This window comes from Amphibalanus amphitrite, unplaced genomic scaffold (assembly GCF_019059575.1).
Source record: "Amphibalanus amphitrite isolate SeventyFive unplaced genomic scaffold, NRLGWU_Aamphi_draft 000624F_arrow, whole genome shotgun sequence".
NCBI classification, from domain to species: domain Eukaryota; kingdom Metazoa; phylum Arthropoda; class Thecostraca; order Balanomorpha; family Balanidae; genus Amphibalanus; species Amphibalanus amphitrite.
Genome location: NW_024882118.1, coordinates 290,094 through 306,521, shown reverse-complemented (window position 1 = coordinate 306,521; position 16,428 = coordinate 290,094). Strand labels below are relative to the sequence as shown.

Below are 16,428 nucleotides of genomic sequence, written 5' to 3'. Positions count from 1 at the left end.
TCATCATTATTGCAATTCGCCATCCCGAATTCGTCCTTTCCCAGCGGAAAAACACACCATATTACCATTGTCGAGTATCGACTGACCTGGCGGTGCGCGCGGTGATGGCCTGCCAGAGAGCGGCCAGACCGACCACAATACGCGGCAGACTGTTGAGCAGCAGGCGGCGAGCGTTCAGCAGCGACTCAGTGCTCGCGTCTCGGCCACCGTCGTCCTGGATAACACAACACAGGCAGGCACACAGACTCAGACACAGACAGACACATAGCATCAGGGAGACCAAAAAAATTACCTGTCTGGCCATACAAATAACACAAATAAGCTAGTATATTGTGATCAGACCTTTGCGCTTTTTCTTACTCAAGCCCTAAAATTAACTGGCGCATAACATAAATCATGTTTCGTCCCAACAACGTCCAAGCCCAATTATGCTCCCAGTCAACCATGCCATCCAGTCATCAACCTTGCAGCTCCCGCCTCACGCTAGCTTCCTCCCTCCCTCCGGCAATTTCCGCTTTATCCCTCTGTCCCCGCCCCGCCCCCGCGATACCTTGAGCGGCGCCGCCGTGGTGAGGACGTGCAGCAGGTTACTGAGCACCTGTGGCGCTGACGAGCCCGGCGCGTATGTCTGCAGCAGCTCCGCAGACGACGACGACTGAACGCCAGAGCCCTGACGCGAGCGGTAGCAAAGCCCCAGGGAGGGACGGATCTGGGTCAAAGCGGGATCCGAGCGTGCAAAGACAGGGGTGGCTCGCGGCATGCAAGACAGCAGCTCGAGGTGATGATACTAAATTGATCTGATGTCCCGTTTTGGTTAGTTCGCAAACGCTTCCTCTGGTTCGATGGTGACAGAATCACTTCAACACCATCGACAGCGCTATAACTGTTCAATAACAGTATGCAGGTTGTGTTATTCGGCAGCACATGACAAAGCTCATTGAATCGCAACCTTCTTCAGCTTGGCCAAACGTTATTCCCCGCATCTTAAAAACATTATCATGACGGACACAATGTTTGGTTAGATGTAAAAGCAGCATGTCCAGCAGACAGCGGCGCAGCGAGCGTTCGTTCCCGCTGAAAGCCCCCGTCAGAGCGGTGACAGCTCGTACCTGCTGGCTGGAGTCGATCATACAGAAGTGGCAGATGACGGTCAGCGATTCCACCAGGTACACCATGTGGTCGGGCGGCACGCACGCGTCCTCGGCCAGCCTGAAAACGGAATACAGACGCACGCGTGAGTCATCTGAAGGACTCAGGTACACCATGTGGTCGGGCGGCACGCACGCGTCCTCGGCCCGCCTGACAGCACATCGATATACCCGTGAGGACTCTGAACAGTGCCAAGAAGCGAATCCTCTGACCCCGCACCCCGTCCTCTGACCTGCTCTCGGTGCCACGGTACATGGCCGCAAGCTGCTTGATGCTGTGGCAAACCCCGTGAACCGGCGCCCTGTCCTCTCTAGCTCGGTCCCATGTCTCCCTGTCCCTCTGACCCCTCTGACCTGCTCTCGGAGCGGTACATGGCGGCCAGCTGTTCGATGTTGTGACCGTGACCCCTGACCTGTACCTCTGACCCGGCACCCTCTCCCTCTGACCCTACTGACCTGCTCTCGGAGCGGTACATGGCGGCCAGCTGTTCGATGTTGTGACAGTGACCCCTGACCTGGTCCCTCTCCCTCTGACCACACTGACCTGCTCTCGGAGCGGTACATGGCGGCCAGCTGTTCGATGTTGTGCACTAGCTGTCTGTGTGACCCCCTCTTACCTGCTCTCGGAGCGGTACATGGCGGCCAGCTGTTCGATGTTGTGACAGTGACCCCTGACCTGTCCCTCTGACCCCTCTGACCTGCTCTCGGAGCGGTACATGGCGGCCAGCTGTTCGATGTTGTGACAGTGACCCCTGACCTGGTCCCCTGCCTCCACTGACCTGCTCTCGGAGCGGTACATGGCGGCCAGCTGCTCTATGTTGTGCACCAGCTGCGTCACCACTGACGTCACTATGTGCGGCAGCGGCCGGCGGATGAACGGCAGCGATGACGTCACCAGCGACAGCCAGTGGTGGTGCAGGTGACGACGGTGACTCTGGGGGGAGGGGGGGGGAGGCGCAGCTCAGTCAACAGTCACGGCAGTCGAGCACCAAACTGATAGATAAGGAACCAGGCACGGCGCAACAGGCAAGTAATACAAAATTAAACTGAACACTTATACATCATTGAATGTTGAAGTGGATAGTGTTAGTTATGCCTTCTCCAAAATGGCTTATTATTTCACCCCGAGGAGCACATTTGGAAAACAACCCCTGCCGTCTCGCCCAAGACCCCACCACTGCACCGGCGCCACTCCTTCCGTTCCCGCGCTCCGGACTGCCCTTTACCGGCACCTGAACCGGGTTTCCTCCACAGGCGTCGAACTGACCTGTTTGAGTGCACCAGTGATGGCGTTGAGCAGCATGGGCTGCGCCGGCACCGGGTGTCCCGGGTAGAACTTGGCCGCCTCGGAGGCGGAGGGCGTGCCGACGCGGCCGCCGGCGGAGGGAGCGCCGTCCATGTCCGACTTGAGCTGGTCCGTCTGGTCCTCCAGAATCAGCAGCGACAGCACCAGCCTGGGGTACGGAGAAAGGGATGTCACTTCGGCACCAGTGCGTGTGACATCTCCACCAGGTGCGTTGAACGGAGCGGAACGAAGCTGGTCAGTACCGGATCGCGGAGAAAGAAGGATAAGTCGATAACAGCGCCCATCGCGGAAACGAATTGGAATAAAACACTGTCGCGTCTTGATGCAGCAAGTTTAACCAGAAATTGTCCAAATCGTCCCCAAATCTTAATTCCTAGCAATCCATTGATGCAGCGATACTGCTGGTGCGTCATTGGTGACACAGGCAAGCCCCGTACCGCCATCATATTCATCACATCCGCCGCCGTACCGGCCGTATCCAATACCCACCGCTCACCTGATCAGCTGAATCTGCAGCGTCTCTGTGAAGCTGAGCAGGGGTGTGTGCGCCGAGCCGGCCACTCCTCCGCCGCCGCCGGCCGGGCCCGGCGGACACACCTCGTTAAACTCGATGATGTCCTCGGTGAGGGTAGTGTCAGTCCGAGGTCCGGCCCGCAGCGAGTGTACCGTGGACAGCAGGCAGTTCAGCAGCGTCTTCTGCACCTGTGGATACGAAGAAATGATCGCTAGGTTAGATGACTGCCAAATTATGGCACTGAGACAGGTAGCATGTCGTAGAGCTATCGGTAGTGGTACCAGAAACATTCCTGCGTATCCGGGTGGCTAATTATTCAACCACCAGGAGCTAGGTCCCAGCGAGTCGCATAGCGAATTCGGATACAGCTATGCTTTTCAACGATGTTTTGACCAGAGCCGTGTGGAAATTTTTCATACCCATCGAAATTCGCCGAAACGTCGAATTCGCGTGCTGTCAGTGTATAAAACAGCGTCGGCTGTCGATCAATGTTCGCGGTCGGTCGGATTGCTTACCCTGCATCTCTGCAGCACGTCAGCCAGGTAGGTTGCGAACCCGCGGCCGCTGGAGCGAACCACAGTCACCAGCTCCGAGAACATGGACGTCAGGATCTCGGCAGACACTATCTGGACCTGGCGGGAGAGCAGCGAATGTCAGACCAGCTGCAAAGAGTCTATCGCCACTGGGCGATCAATGAAACATTTAATGACTTATCAAATTTTACCGTTAACAAAAAACGTCACAGATCTTTTCGATCAGTCACGTTTTGTGTTTGAGTTCAAAGTATAGTTTCATTTCATACACAGACATTGCCTGGCCTCGTTTAATATTTGCAGTCTGTCCTGTGAACACCTCAGATGCTTCGTGTTTACCGTAAATGGGCATCATTAGCCCGTTATCTGTACCTGCCTCCAGTGTTTTAGCCCGCTCGTTGTTAGCGTTCCGTACCTGTCTGTTGGCGCGCAGCTGTTCGGCGGTGACCGAGGCCGGCTCCAGGGTCGGGTAGTAGCTGCGGATGAACTGGACGCACTGTGACAGCACCACCTCCAGCAGCATGGCGCTGCGGTAGGCGGTCAGCGCCTCGGCCTGCTGCTCGCCGCCGAACCGCCGGCCCTGCATCGACTGACGGTGGCACGCCAGCAGCACCTGGATCTGAGGAGAGCACAGGTAAAGGGCGGTCATTCACGCCGGTTAAAGAGACTGCAGCCGCAACATTCGACTGACAACAGGCAGCGGACAGTCGGCATTCGGCACATCGAAAAATAGTTCGCATGACATGGAAGGGGTAATGACAGTGAAGGGCTAATCTGATCAGACGGGAGGTGATCAGAATTCAGATCGAACGGACGGGATATCGTATGGGAGGAGCGAGAGATGATCAGACGGATACCGGCGTCCTGCCTAAGAATCTTGGTCTTGCAAGCCGGCGGTAGGACGTGGGTGACTGACCTGTTGACTTCGGTTTCCCAGTGACTGACCTGTTGACTCCGGTTTCCCGGCGACTGTCCGGAGGTGGAACAGACGCTGGTGGTGGCCATACTGCACAGGGTCAGACGGCAGTCGGTCTCCAACACAGCGCGGAGCGTCTGCAGCGCGTACAGGATCCGGCCAGAGTCGCACACCTGCAGAACAAACAGATATACCTACAGATATGGACGGATACAATAAGCAGACCGTGATAAACTGCGCCATGATTGGACATTGAATGATCAGTGTAAAGATTAAAGGCTAAAATAAAGTTATCGGATGAAACACTGCAGTGGGATTAATCAATAAAGCTCACCTGGCAGTAGAGCAGCATAAAGCTATGTAGCGGATGGATCAGCTTCTCTTGGCTCTGTTCAGGTTCCTTCTTGTCGACCCATTTTGATTCTTTGAGATTACATTTGTCGAGAGCCAAATCAACGATCTGAAAACAAAGTAGGAGAGAGTGGGGTAATTTGGCCGCTTTTTTTAGAAAACGATATAACTTAAAATTGACGACACATTTCTGCATTTTCTCAACGCTGGCAGGTGTCGCATTCATTTTACTTTACTGGACAGTGAACTTGAAATGATAGAGTAATTACTTATATTGTAATTGTGACGTATTACAAAGGTCTGCAAGGCGGCCAAATTGCCCCACTAGCAGAGTTATTTGGCCGGGGGTGTGGGGCAATTTGGCCGGTGCTAGTTTGCGGTCGGGATTTTCTGTTATATTGCGAGTCAGCTTCAGATTCAGCAATGACGTGTGTCCTATGACGCATTTGCCGCATTTTGGAGGTTGACTCAGGGGTCACAGGGGTCAAAATAGCCAAATTAGCGGCTCTAGATGCGATCACAGTTTTTTTTACGAATAACTTTTGAAGTAATCAAGCTAGGCTAAAACTTCGAGTACCATCGTAATTCTCTCGTCAGTCCGCATCGAAAGATATATGTGTTGACCTTGAAAAGTCAAGGTCAAAGGTTGACCTCAGGTCACGTTGCATCAGGTCGCTTGACCTCAAGGTTACGTGATTTCAAGGTCATCATGCATATCATTCGATGCGCCTTGGCGAGCTGAACAGAATGAGACCATTTGTGCGGCTGTACCATTTTTATGTAAGGATTTATTAGCAAAAAACGTTTGGTAACCTTTGATGACGTCACATGCTCTTACAGCTGACCAATCGAAAGTAAGGCATCGAAGTAGTCAAAGTTGGTCATGAATCATGTCATTTAAGGTACAATTGACCATGAAAACTCGGCCGTCCCAGCATAGTGACCATGAGCGCACCGGCCAAGTTGCCCCGCTAGTCCCGGCCAAATTACCCCATATTGCCATTCTGAAAATTTTTGTCTATAAAGTCATCACGGCTATACGGAATTAGATAAAATTGCTCTTGGAACCGCTGAACACCCCCAAGAATGGCGCTATAATGTCTGAATTCGTTTTTAGCCCAAACACTACATGTTATACAACTTTCTAAACAGAAGTAAAAGTTGCCATTTTCTAATGAAATTAACGTTTTATTAATTTTGAATAAAACTACGAGGGGCAAAGTTTTGACATTTGTCCTCCAGTTATTTTTACCCATGACAAAGGAATAGAGACTAGAGTTATTTCATTCACTTTTATCAGACATCGTACAGGTGGGGGCGGCCAATTTACACCACCGGCCAAATTACCCCACTCTCCCCTAGCACAGGGGATTTGTCCCATCAACGGTGCGAAGCGGCACAGCAATGACAAAACATTTGTAAAATAACCAGTACTTGCAGTAAGACGTGAACCCTCGTCGTTCCCTTCATCCCTGCTAGCTATCCAACCAGACAAACTGTCCTTCCCATTGCCATCACTCTATCCCTAACCTAACACTCCATCTGTCTTCTTCCCGTCCACCGCCCACCACGCTGATGATACTGGTGGCCAGTGTCATGCTCATTTGTCGTTCCCTCAGCGCCTTACCTCATTAACTATGCTGGTGGCCAGTGAGACGCTCTCCTCCGCGCCGTCAAACAGCCGCGACAGGCCGTCGAACGGAGTCTGCGAGCCGGCCCTCTCGGCGCCGTCTGTTGCTGTTCGGCCCGCCGCCGGCTGGTCGGGACTGAACCGGCGCACACCGGACAGGTCCAGGCGACGCGCGCCGAGAGAGACCGGAGGGTCGGCGTCCGACTCATCCGCGTCCACGGCGCCCACTGCGTGCAGATATACATACATATCTCATACGAGTATAGGTATGTGTTGAATAGATAAATTACTCAGATCATGACTGATAAGAAAAATAAGCTTAGCATAAAAATACAAAATGCCAGCGTTGACTAAGCAAGTTAATAGAGCGAGAAGTTTGTGCAAGAAAAGCAATACAAAGGTTTGATAAACTTAAACGATCCAATGGATCTAAAAGATTTAAGATTGGTGAATACTGGACACTGTCTCGACTCTACCTGGACTCTCCGTCAATAACCGGGGGAGCAGCTGGGACGGAGCGTCTCACCAGTGATGGGGTTGACGAACACAGAGATGGGCTGCAGCAGCGCCGAGCTGAGCTGGTGCGGCCCCGGCAGACGGACAGTGCCGGCGCGGGTCTGCGGCGCCCCACCCGGACCGGCTACCGACGTCAGAGTCATCAGCTTCCGGGCGGCCGAGGCGCGGCGCGCGGCCGCCGCCGGCGCGCCAGCCTCCTCCGACACGTGGTAGATGACGTTACCTGTCCGCACACAGCGGTAGATGAGAGGTGGGTGAGACGGGAGCGACGCGGCGGGAGACGGGGCGGGATTATCGGGGGCTATGGGTGTCGAGTGATGAGCGCATACTCATTTGTGCATGGGACGGATTATATAGGTACCTACTTTGGGTTATACCTTTTGAATTCCATGACCTCAGTATTACCGCAAGTTACTTGCTCTTTCAAGTTTCAACTTCTGTGCAAAAGGCTGTTAAATTAAACAACCCGAGTACACAGCCATGACATAACGGGATGTCAACAGCACATTGAATTAGCACTGCATTCTGACCGTGGTGTAAAACCAAGACCACTTGACCACAAAGCACACACCAACGCCCATCGCCCATCGCCTACGGTGGCAACGGTAAACAGCAGGGCAGCAGGTTGTTATGCAAACAGGAAACAATGACGGCACGGCGGCTACTTGAATGTGAAGCCGACCAATGTATGGATCGATGGCCATGCAGTGAAACTAACGAGAGCGATATGGAAGCGGGCACGAAGCTTCTCACACTACAGTGCAGCCCATCCCACCTGACCCGCACGTCCCAGTGCTAGGCAGGCTGTTATGCTCATTCCACCCATCCATCCTGTCCAGTCCTTGCCACCTGTCCCAACCGGCTCGGTTCCGTACCTTCCACAAAGCTGATAGCGTAAACCCGACCCAGCTCGTCGCACCCAGCCCAACTGACATACAGATTACACTTGACCCGTCCATCACCAGTCCCTGCCCGTACCTTCCACAGAGCTGATGGCGTACACCCGTCCCAGCTCGTCCCACCCAGCTCAGCTGTCACAGCCACCCAGTCCACCAGACTGGCACATACCTTCCACAGCGCTGATGGCGTACACCCGTCCCAGCTCGTCGCACCCATCCCAGCTGTCACAGGCTCACAGCTAGCCCGTCCCACTGCCGTCTCAGTTCCGTACCTTCCACAGAGCTGATGGCGTACACCCGTCCCAGCTCGTCGCTCTCTTTGGCGTCAGATTCGGTGGCGCGCACGTTGATGTGCTGTACGCTGACCCGCGCCGTGCTCGGTGTCAGCAGGAGTAGCAGTAGCGGCTCCATGATCCTGATGAAATGAGAGCGGAGTCACACGACCGACAGGGTCGCGGGGAAAGCTTCGTGCCGCAGTGTACGTTCACGCATTCACTAACTACCTATTAGAAGGAGTGTTCCCCCCCCCCCCCAGACCTAGTATCCCATGGCTGACACAAGCACACGACAGGAATGCTTCCACCCAAATGTCTTTCCTAACAAGGGTTTGAAAATGTGTCTTCATGTCCAACACATCGAAAGTAACGCCATCGACAGACGCGCCTCCGTCACAACCCGGACAGTCAATAACCCCCTCTCCACTGACTCCAACCAGTCGACCTGATTATCCTCACGCACCTGGTAACGTCACCCCGCTGCAGTGTGTGCGTCAGCCAGGTGCGGGCCACGGCGTGTAGCGGTCCGCTGGGGTCGCGCAGACAGTCGAGCATCAGGAGTAAACACCGGTCGAACGAGCGGCTGATGTGGCGGCGCGCCGAGACCTCGCGACTCAAGTGCCACAACACGGCGAACCGGCTGAACGCCTCCGTCCTGCGCAGCATAGAGGGATGATAGTGTTACACTTACAACCATCGTGATTAATACAGTCATTACTCAGTGCAACGCCTAGCACGGCGAATACGCACATATAACTTTAAGGTCTATGCCACAACAATCCAAAAAAGTGTCGCCCATGGCCCAAACATTTGGCGTTACGCTCCACTGCAGATGTGGCTACCGATCGGGATACAGCTGAACAAATATTTTCCATTAGTCTAGCCACACCCTATTAAACCCTGTCCCTTCAGTACACATCCCCGGCCCCGTCGCGACGGGGCCGACGCGTCGTCTCCACCGGGAGCTCACCTGACGGCCAGGTCGGGGTGCGTCATGTCCGCCGCCAGCTGGTTCTCCACCAGCTGCGGCGGCATCAGGCTCAGCATCAGCTGCAGCAGGTCCACGCAGGGCAGGTGGAGGGCCGCCCGCTCCGGCGACAGCAGCCGCCACAGGCGCCGCGTCAGCAGCTGAGGATCAGGGAGCACACAGGGTCAGGTCACCAGCTGATAGGAGAGAAAGTGCTACAAAAGTGAAGATAAATTAGCGTTCATGCCATCCGGTTCCATAACAATACATTTGACATATAGTCCACATACCAGCCTGGTTAACAGCACCCACACTAGTTTCACATCACTCTTCGCCCTAATCTGACCTAACAACATACACAAACTCTAGCCCGAAACACAAATCCGCTCCGTTAGGAGTGCAGTCCGCCCTGCACACCGCCCTTCCCACCACTGACCTGAGTGACCACCGTGTCGTCCACGATGGCGCGGTGCTGGTCGGGCGTCAGCAGCGGCTGAACGGCCGCCCGCTGACTGCCCGCCGCGCCCACCGAGGTCACCAGAGCCACCAGGTCCAGGAGAGTGGAGACAGCAGAGAACGGGAGTCCGGTCGGCCCGCCGGCCGTCAGTGGCGCGAAACACGCCACTGTTAGCAGCGCAGACAGCCACGGAGGCAGGTCCAGCGCGCCAGGAACCGCTGGTGGAGGGGAGGGGAGGGTCAGCGGGGAGCAGCAGACAACAACGGAGGCAGGTCCAGCGCGCCAGGTCCAGCTGGTGAAGAAGAAGATAGTGTCAGTGGAAGAGGAATGGAGAAAACCGAGTCGTCTGCGTCCGGTTAACCAGTATACGTGTAATTCGTTCGTTCGTTCATTGGGGTTTACGGGCGCGTCGACGTGTAAATCTAGGGCGAAAGTTTGACGTACCGCAGCAGTCTGGTAACAACACCCGGGAAGGTGGGGTATCATAGGATCCTCTCTCGCCTGGTGCCAACCGGCTCAATACAACTACGCAGACCACGCAGCTTACTACGTTTCAGTCTCAAACATCCCCTACCGTTTTACGAGACAAGTGTCTTCTTCACGGTGTGACACGGTGTGACTTCACGGTGTCGGTAACGATGTCGGTTTCGGTATTTGACACCTACCTGACGGCGGCGGTGACTCCTCCCGGTCCTCGGTGGCGGGGAACGAGGAGAGTACCACCAGCAGCTGGCACGCGCTGCGGAACGCCTCGGCGTACTGTCCGGCCTCCGGCGAGAGCGGGACATGGTGCGCCTCGGCGACACGCAGCGCCGCTTCCACCTGCTCCTGTAGGGGAGGGGGGTTCGTCCAACAGTGATATTACGAGCTTAGTGCATTTCGGACGTGTTACGGATATAATCCTCCAAGCACATGCCTAACAGCACGCTTGGAATCTGTTATGATGGTAAAATAAGGAATATCTGTGAGCTAATCGGCAAATGTGTCACATTTTCCAATTCCAGAAAACACATCAAGCAGTAAGTGTACATTTAGGTGACCAGTGGGATACATTTCCCTAGCTCTTCGCTCCCCAGTCTAGCCCCGCTATACGCACCTGTCTGGAGGCGGCGGGAGGCGGCTGCGGCGCCGGCCGGCCCGGCCCGCCGCTGGCCTCCACCCGCTGTAGCAGCAGCTGCCGCAGGCCGGCGTCCCGCTCCTCGGCCCTGGAGCGGCCGCCCAGCGCCAGCCGCCGGCAGCTGTCGGCTACATGGACACCGTGCGCCAGCAGCCGCGCCTCCACCAGACTGGCGAACAGCGCCGCGAACAGTCGGCTGGCGTCGCGTACCGAGCCGGGCGGCGGCGCCGGCGGCGCGGCCGGCGGGCTGCGCGAGCGCCGCGTGCCCGGCTGCGCCTTGTTCAGCACGGTGCGGCAGATGTCGAGCGAGCAGCACAGGTCGGCGGGCCGCAGCCGGCCGACGCCCTCTGTGAGCGTGACGCCCAGACTCTGCAGCACGCCGCACACCAGGTCGGGAAGGTGCTCCGTCTGCACCTCAACACTCGTCTCGGTCGAGATCACGTCCAGCAGGAAGACGATGAGCGCGCAGCACTCGGCCACGTCCGGGTCGCCACCGCCGACCGGCTGCACGGCTGCGTGTGGCTCCGGGTCGGCCGCCGGCCCCGACGGGTCGCAGGCCGACACCACGCGGCGACACGCCTCTCCGTACTTCACCTGTGGGGAGAGACGAATTCAGTGAGGGTACGTCCGCGGTACAACCATCACCTGCTGCTGTCTACAGGCCGCACAACTATCGAATTGAGTTGCGAACTTTTCACTGGAGTTACTTTTCTGGCATCGAGCTTACTGATGTTCATGTAAAGTCAGTCGGTGCTAATAGCGATCGATGAACCGTAAGGAGTCTCGGGGAGAAGCCTCTGTTTCATTAGCCCAGCCTGTCCCGGTTTCACAAAGAGGGTGGGGTGAAGGTATGTTGTTTCCGGCCGCCAGTAGCATGACGAAAATCAAACTCGAAGCTTTGTTCATCGAAACTGACCAGCCGAGGGCGTGGGCTCTAACTACTTCAAGAATCTACCCACCGCACAGCATTTGGCGGTGCTATTGACATAATTGCACCGTCGTGAGGTAATGGAGGCGAGGACACCCTACGGGGCTGAAACGAGGCGCGGGCCAGAGGAGCGTTCTCTCAACCTGTGTGCCCAATCAATCCCCGGAACCGACAGGGCGCCGCCCGGCCCCGGCACGCCTACCACCTCTCGCCGGAACTGTAATTGCGGCGCCCCAGCTCGCCTCTTTGGACGCCAGGAGAGCGACCATCCATGACATCACAACACAGCCGCCGGCTGTGAGACGCTGCTGAATGCAGAATGAGCGCTACCACAGGACGTAGTGTCAACACGCAGAGACCGGTCTTGGTGGCGACTATGAGCGGCGCTACTCCCCAGCCCCCCGATCAACGCTGGCTGCGGTTCTGTGCCACCTTTGCTGCCGCCGACCGCCGCTCGGCGATAAAAAGGGCGTCAAAGGGTGACCACCGACCGCAGCCTCGTCAACAAAGCACCCGCAGTAGTTACGCTCAGCTAACCTAATGACGCTTTGATGGTCACGTCCCATTAAGTCGCACTAGCAGAGGTAGCACCAAGGTGTGGAAGATTTATGGTGAAGTCACGCCTCCAACCCAAATATAACGATAAAGCGCAGTTCTCAGTTTCAATATCAGACGCAGAGTTCATCGTAGTAGAAAATCGAAGATTCTAGAGAATGCACAACTGAACAATAAAATGATACAGAGCTGAAAGATGTAAGCGGTGAACAAGAAATAATAAAATTTGACCAACGGATCAACCTTGATCTAAATTGGCATAGGTATCGGGACCTGCCACTGACTTTGCCATTGGCAATGACCCTCCATGACCTTCATGACCTTCTGACTACTGACCTTCATGTATTCCCAGACGTAGTGCGGTTCGAGCGCTCCGAACAGCAGGTTGGCAGTCTTGACGAGGTCCTGCTGCTGCTTGGTGCCGTCCGTGGCGCCGGTGGAGTTTTGTCGCGAGGGTCGCCGGTCGGAGGGGGAGGTCGCCGCGCCGCCTCCCGCCGACTGGTAGTTCTGGTACAGCGCCCTGGGGGAACGAGGAGGATTGGGTGTTAGGGCGAGACGGCAGTGACAGGACAGGCGCGGGCCTCCCGGCGGCTGCTAGTTCTAGCACAGTGCCCTGTACACAAATGGTAAAGACGCGATGTTCGAGCAAGACGTTGGTGGACAGAGAGTAGAATTGGGTACAACGTTTGGCGGTGACAAGTGTGGAGCTGGAAGGGGCGAAAGCTGGAAGATGGCGAAAATGAGTTGGGTCGCAGTTACTGATGATGCAGCGGCGAGACTGTGAGATAGAATACGGTGGTGGGACGAAAAAAAAAACCTTCCTGGGAATTCGGCGGAATGTCGGCACGTTTGACGGTGGGTCTTCCATGCAAAGTTCTCCCTTCTCCCGATCACTCCCACTGCCGGCAGGGAGAGACGGTTAGGCGGGCCCCTGAACGGGTGCAGTGTTTGCACACGGTAACCTAAAGACAAACACGCCAACTGACGAATAGCCAGAGTGAACGGACCATGAGTCATTAGCTGTGAAATGTGATAAAAGGCGTCCAGTCAAGGAGGGTGTAACCCGAGAAGCACTGGCTTTAAGAAATTTCTACTGAAGAGCAATGCTCTCACAAAACACGTCTCATTCATACGCCACCTTCGCTGTACGAGAGAAGATGACCGCCGGTGCCGCGCGTTCCAAGGTTACTACTACAACTGCCACCCTCCCTCCCCCAGGGACGCGTCCGTGAGTGGCCCGGGAGCGCAGACAGCCGGTCTACGAGTCACGTCGAGTCGCGGTGTGAGTCACGGCGTACCGTGACACGCGCCGGCCGTGCCGAGGCGGCCGTCACGGAGCTCCCGTCACGGCCGGTTCGATGGACGGCAGAGGTTACGAGACATCACTGGGTAACACCGACCGTCCCCGTGGAGTCACGAGAGCTCAGCGCACGTGCGATTATGACATGAGTCAGATGGTTTGGATGCCGGAATAAGTAACCAGTTTACTAGGCTGAGTTTCCACATTTAATAAATACCAGATATCATTGCCGGTCACGATTCTTTGCAGCATGACTCAGCAAATAAAGTGATAATAGTCAGATAAGCCACTAGCCAAGTATAAGTGTTGAAAAGCTTCACATTTTGTAGGTAGGTATTACCTACCGAACAATGATTACACCAACACGTGACTCACATTGATTCAGGGTAATTCTAAACCACTCTAGCCAAGGGCAACTAGGTTCAAATGAACACTTAAATGCTGATGTCAATATTGGTTCCAATACTGCTCTCCCATGTTTCACACATGTAACGGATAAAATCATACGCGCTGATAAAAAACTCGTCATATTTGCCCACGCTTGACTGATAAGCCCTTAGCCGAAAATCATTACTTTGGAGGAATTCCTTTACGCCTCATTATCGCATAATCTCCATAACGAAAAATTTAAACGGTCGCATGAGGAGAAGATGAAAAAAGCTCATCAATTCTTGCCGTTGGCTTCCCCTGCTCAATTTGGCGATGACAAATTAAAAGAAATCATGTCTAAAACAAAAAGGCCATTTTCATTGCCCGTAAAACAGATCTATGAAAAACAAGTAAAGAAGATCAGTCTGAGTTTGTAGATCAAAGAAGGAAAAAAGACAAGATTAGCATGCCGTTGACATTGGACAGTTAAATAAATTATTTGACATATGTAATACACATTCCGATCATTATCGAGCCAGTCCGTTCCTTTAAATGGAGAAGCCAATTTTAAATGGCTCCATTTAAATGGAAATGGAACATTTCATTTTTATCCATACAAGAAAGCAGGGTTGTGCTTGACTCATGAGTCGAGTCAGAAATTTGACTCAACTCTGACTCAAATGAGTCAGATTTGAGTCGAGTCGGATAAAATTTTGAGCTGTTGAGTTGAGTCAGAGTTGAGTCGCACAAAAATAATGAGGCATTGAGTTGAGTCAGAGTTGAGTCAGTAAAATAACTTTTGACATTAAGTTGAGTCAAACAATTAGGAACATGAGTCAGCTGGCTCAACTTTCTAGAAACAAGCTTTTCATCCCCCCCCCCCGCTTAACAGCTTCGCCCTGGCCCTGCTGCCGGATTTTTTTTTTCACCTCCACCCCCGCTCAACAACTTTTTTATCTGAGTCAATTTTGAGTCAACTCACTTGACTCAGTAAAAAATTGAGTCAAGTTTGAGTCGACTCATATTTTCATTGAGCCGCTTGAGTCATGAGTCGAGTCAAGGGGAAAAATCAGCTTCTTGTTTGAGTCAGAGTTGAGTCAGGGCTTTCTGAAGTTGAATAATGAGTCGAGTCGGCAAATTTTTTTGAGTCGAGCACAACCCTGCAAGAAAGGAAGTCAAATTGATTCAACGATACGGGATGATTACGGAGCGAGCGAAGCGAGCGTAGTCTTTCCTTAGATTAACAGAAATTTCTGAGTATGAGCGGCCGGCCGGCCGGCCGGCCGGCCGTGCGGACGCTTTTGCGAGGCTTATATCTCAGCAACCACTTGACCGATTTACATGCGGTAATTTTTGTAGGGTAGCTTCATTCCTTCTACCAAGTATTGGACTATTCCCGATGCATTTGGGTGACCCCTTATGCACGTGCCACGTGCAAAACGAAGAGGTGTCAGTTTTGTAATTGTTGCAATATTTCGGTAACTACTGGGCCGATTGCGCTGAAAGTTGGCATGTAGGTAGGCACCCACTAGGCACTGCATATCCATGTGCCAGAGTTGGGGTGCTGCTGCACGTGCGCACATGCAGGGGTCGTTTCCCAGATCTTGAGAACGGCTCGACCGATTGCGCTCAAATTTGGTACACAGCTGGGGACCGGTTAGTAGGGTGCCGTGCACAAGTCAGTTGGGACCCATTTTGCACGTGCGCACGTGCAGGGTGCCGCTTCCAGATCTCGAAAACGGCTGGGCCGATTGTGCCCAAATTTGGCACATCACTAGAGACCGGTTAGTAGGGTGCCGTGCACAAGTCAGTTGGAGGTACACCCTCGCAATTTCGCACGTGCAAGGCCCACCCTCTCGCTCGCTCCGTTAGTCGCCCCAAAAGGCGTTATACTGGTAGTTAACCCGCGCCCCACTGGGGGGGGCTATTTATAGCCCCCCCTCCCGTTTTTCTGCAATAACTTCCAAACCGCTTGACGGATCGATGCCAAACTTTCAGTACCTTTGGCTGCATCAATTTGACACCTTGTGTCAAAATTTGAACTTCGTAGCTACCATAGGTCGGCCGGAAATGACGTCAGAGTGACGTCATGTTCGTCCGATTTCGACGCAAAACATTGAACCACGGCAATCGCTCCCAAGAGCTCAGTTTTTAAGCTAGATCCAATTTCTTTGCATGAAAGGACTCAGAATTGACCGCGCTATCAAACTGCTATCTCGGATTTTCAAAATTATGAAAATTTCGAAAATTTTATATAATAATAATCAAAATTTATATTTTTATATTTTTTTCAAAAAGTTTTTGACTTTTCGAAAAAACCGGAATATATGTGACAGAACGCATGATTTTGACTAACTCTAGCAAGTTTTAGCTAAATATCTTCAAAAATGGCCAAGTTATACGCATTATTGCAAAAAATTCACAATTATTAATTTTTCAAATCAATTTTTCAGTACGTATTTGACATCGTACACCAATATAAATGGCACCATCGTGTTCCTGAGCTCAAACTGCATCCCATAGACACCTTTTTTGTTGAAAAATGTAAACTTCAAAATTTGACCTTTTTTGACCTGAAAGTGACCTGACCTAAGCTAAATTCGACTCCAAATGACCTCGAATGACACAGACGACATCAAATTCGAAA

General features: G+C 53.5%; 1 protein-coding gene across 1 annotated transcript in view; it reads right to left on the bottom strand.

Annotated features, from left to right (window-relative positions):
• LOC122363492 (protein dopey-1-like) overlaps positions 1-16,428 on the bottom strand; it is a 38,418-nt gene that overhangs the window by 6,862 nt on the left and 15,128 nt on the right. The window contains exons 9-27 of the mRNA XM_043332799.1: positions 12,449-12,632; positions 10,609-11,223; positions 10,178-10,340; positions 9,492-9,730; positions 9,059-9,216; positions 8,552-8,743; positions 8,086-8,228; positions 6,925-7,137; positions 6,396-6,625; positions 4,752-4,877; positions 4,447-4,590; positions 3,917-4,120; positions 3,484-3,600; positions 2,951-3,156; positions 2,416-2,602; positions 1,928-2,082; positions 1,110-1,209; positions 551-670; positions 87-214 (exon numbers count right to left, since the gene is read on the bottom strand). Of these exons, the coding sequence (XP_043188734.1) occupies positions 87-214; positions 551-670; positions 1,110-1,209; positions 1,928-2,082; positions 2,416-2,602; positions 2,951-3,156; positions 3,484-3,600; positions 3,917-4,120; positions 4,447-4,590; positions 4,752-4,877; positions 6,396-6,625; positions 6,925-7,137; positions 8,086-8,228; positions 8,552-8,743; positions 9,059-9,216; positions 9,492-9,730; positions 10,178-10,340; positions 10,609-11,223; positions 12,449-12,632 (3,624 nt within the window). The remainder of the gene's footprint in view (positions 1-86; positions 215-550; positions 671-1,109; positions 1,210-1,927; positions 2,083-2,415; positions 2,603-2,950; positions 3,157-3,483; positions 3,601-3,916; positions 4,121-4,446; positions 4,591-4,751; positions 4,878-6,395; positions 6,626-6,924; positions 7,138-8,085; positions 8,229-8,551; positions 8,744-9,058; positions 9,217-9,491; positions 9,731-10,177; positions 10,341-10,608; positions 11,224-12,448; positions 12,633-16,428) is intronic.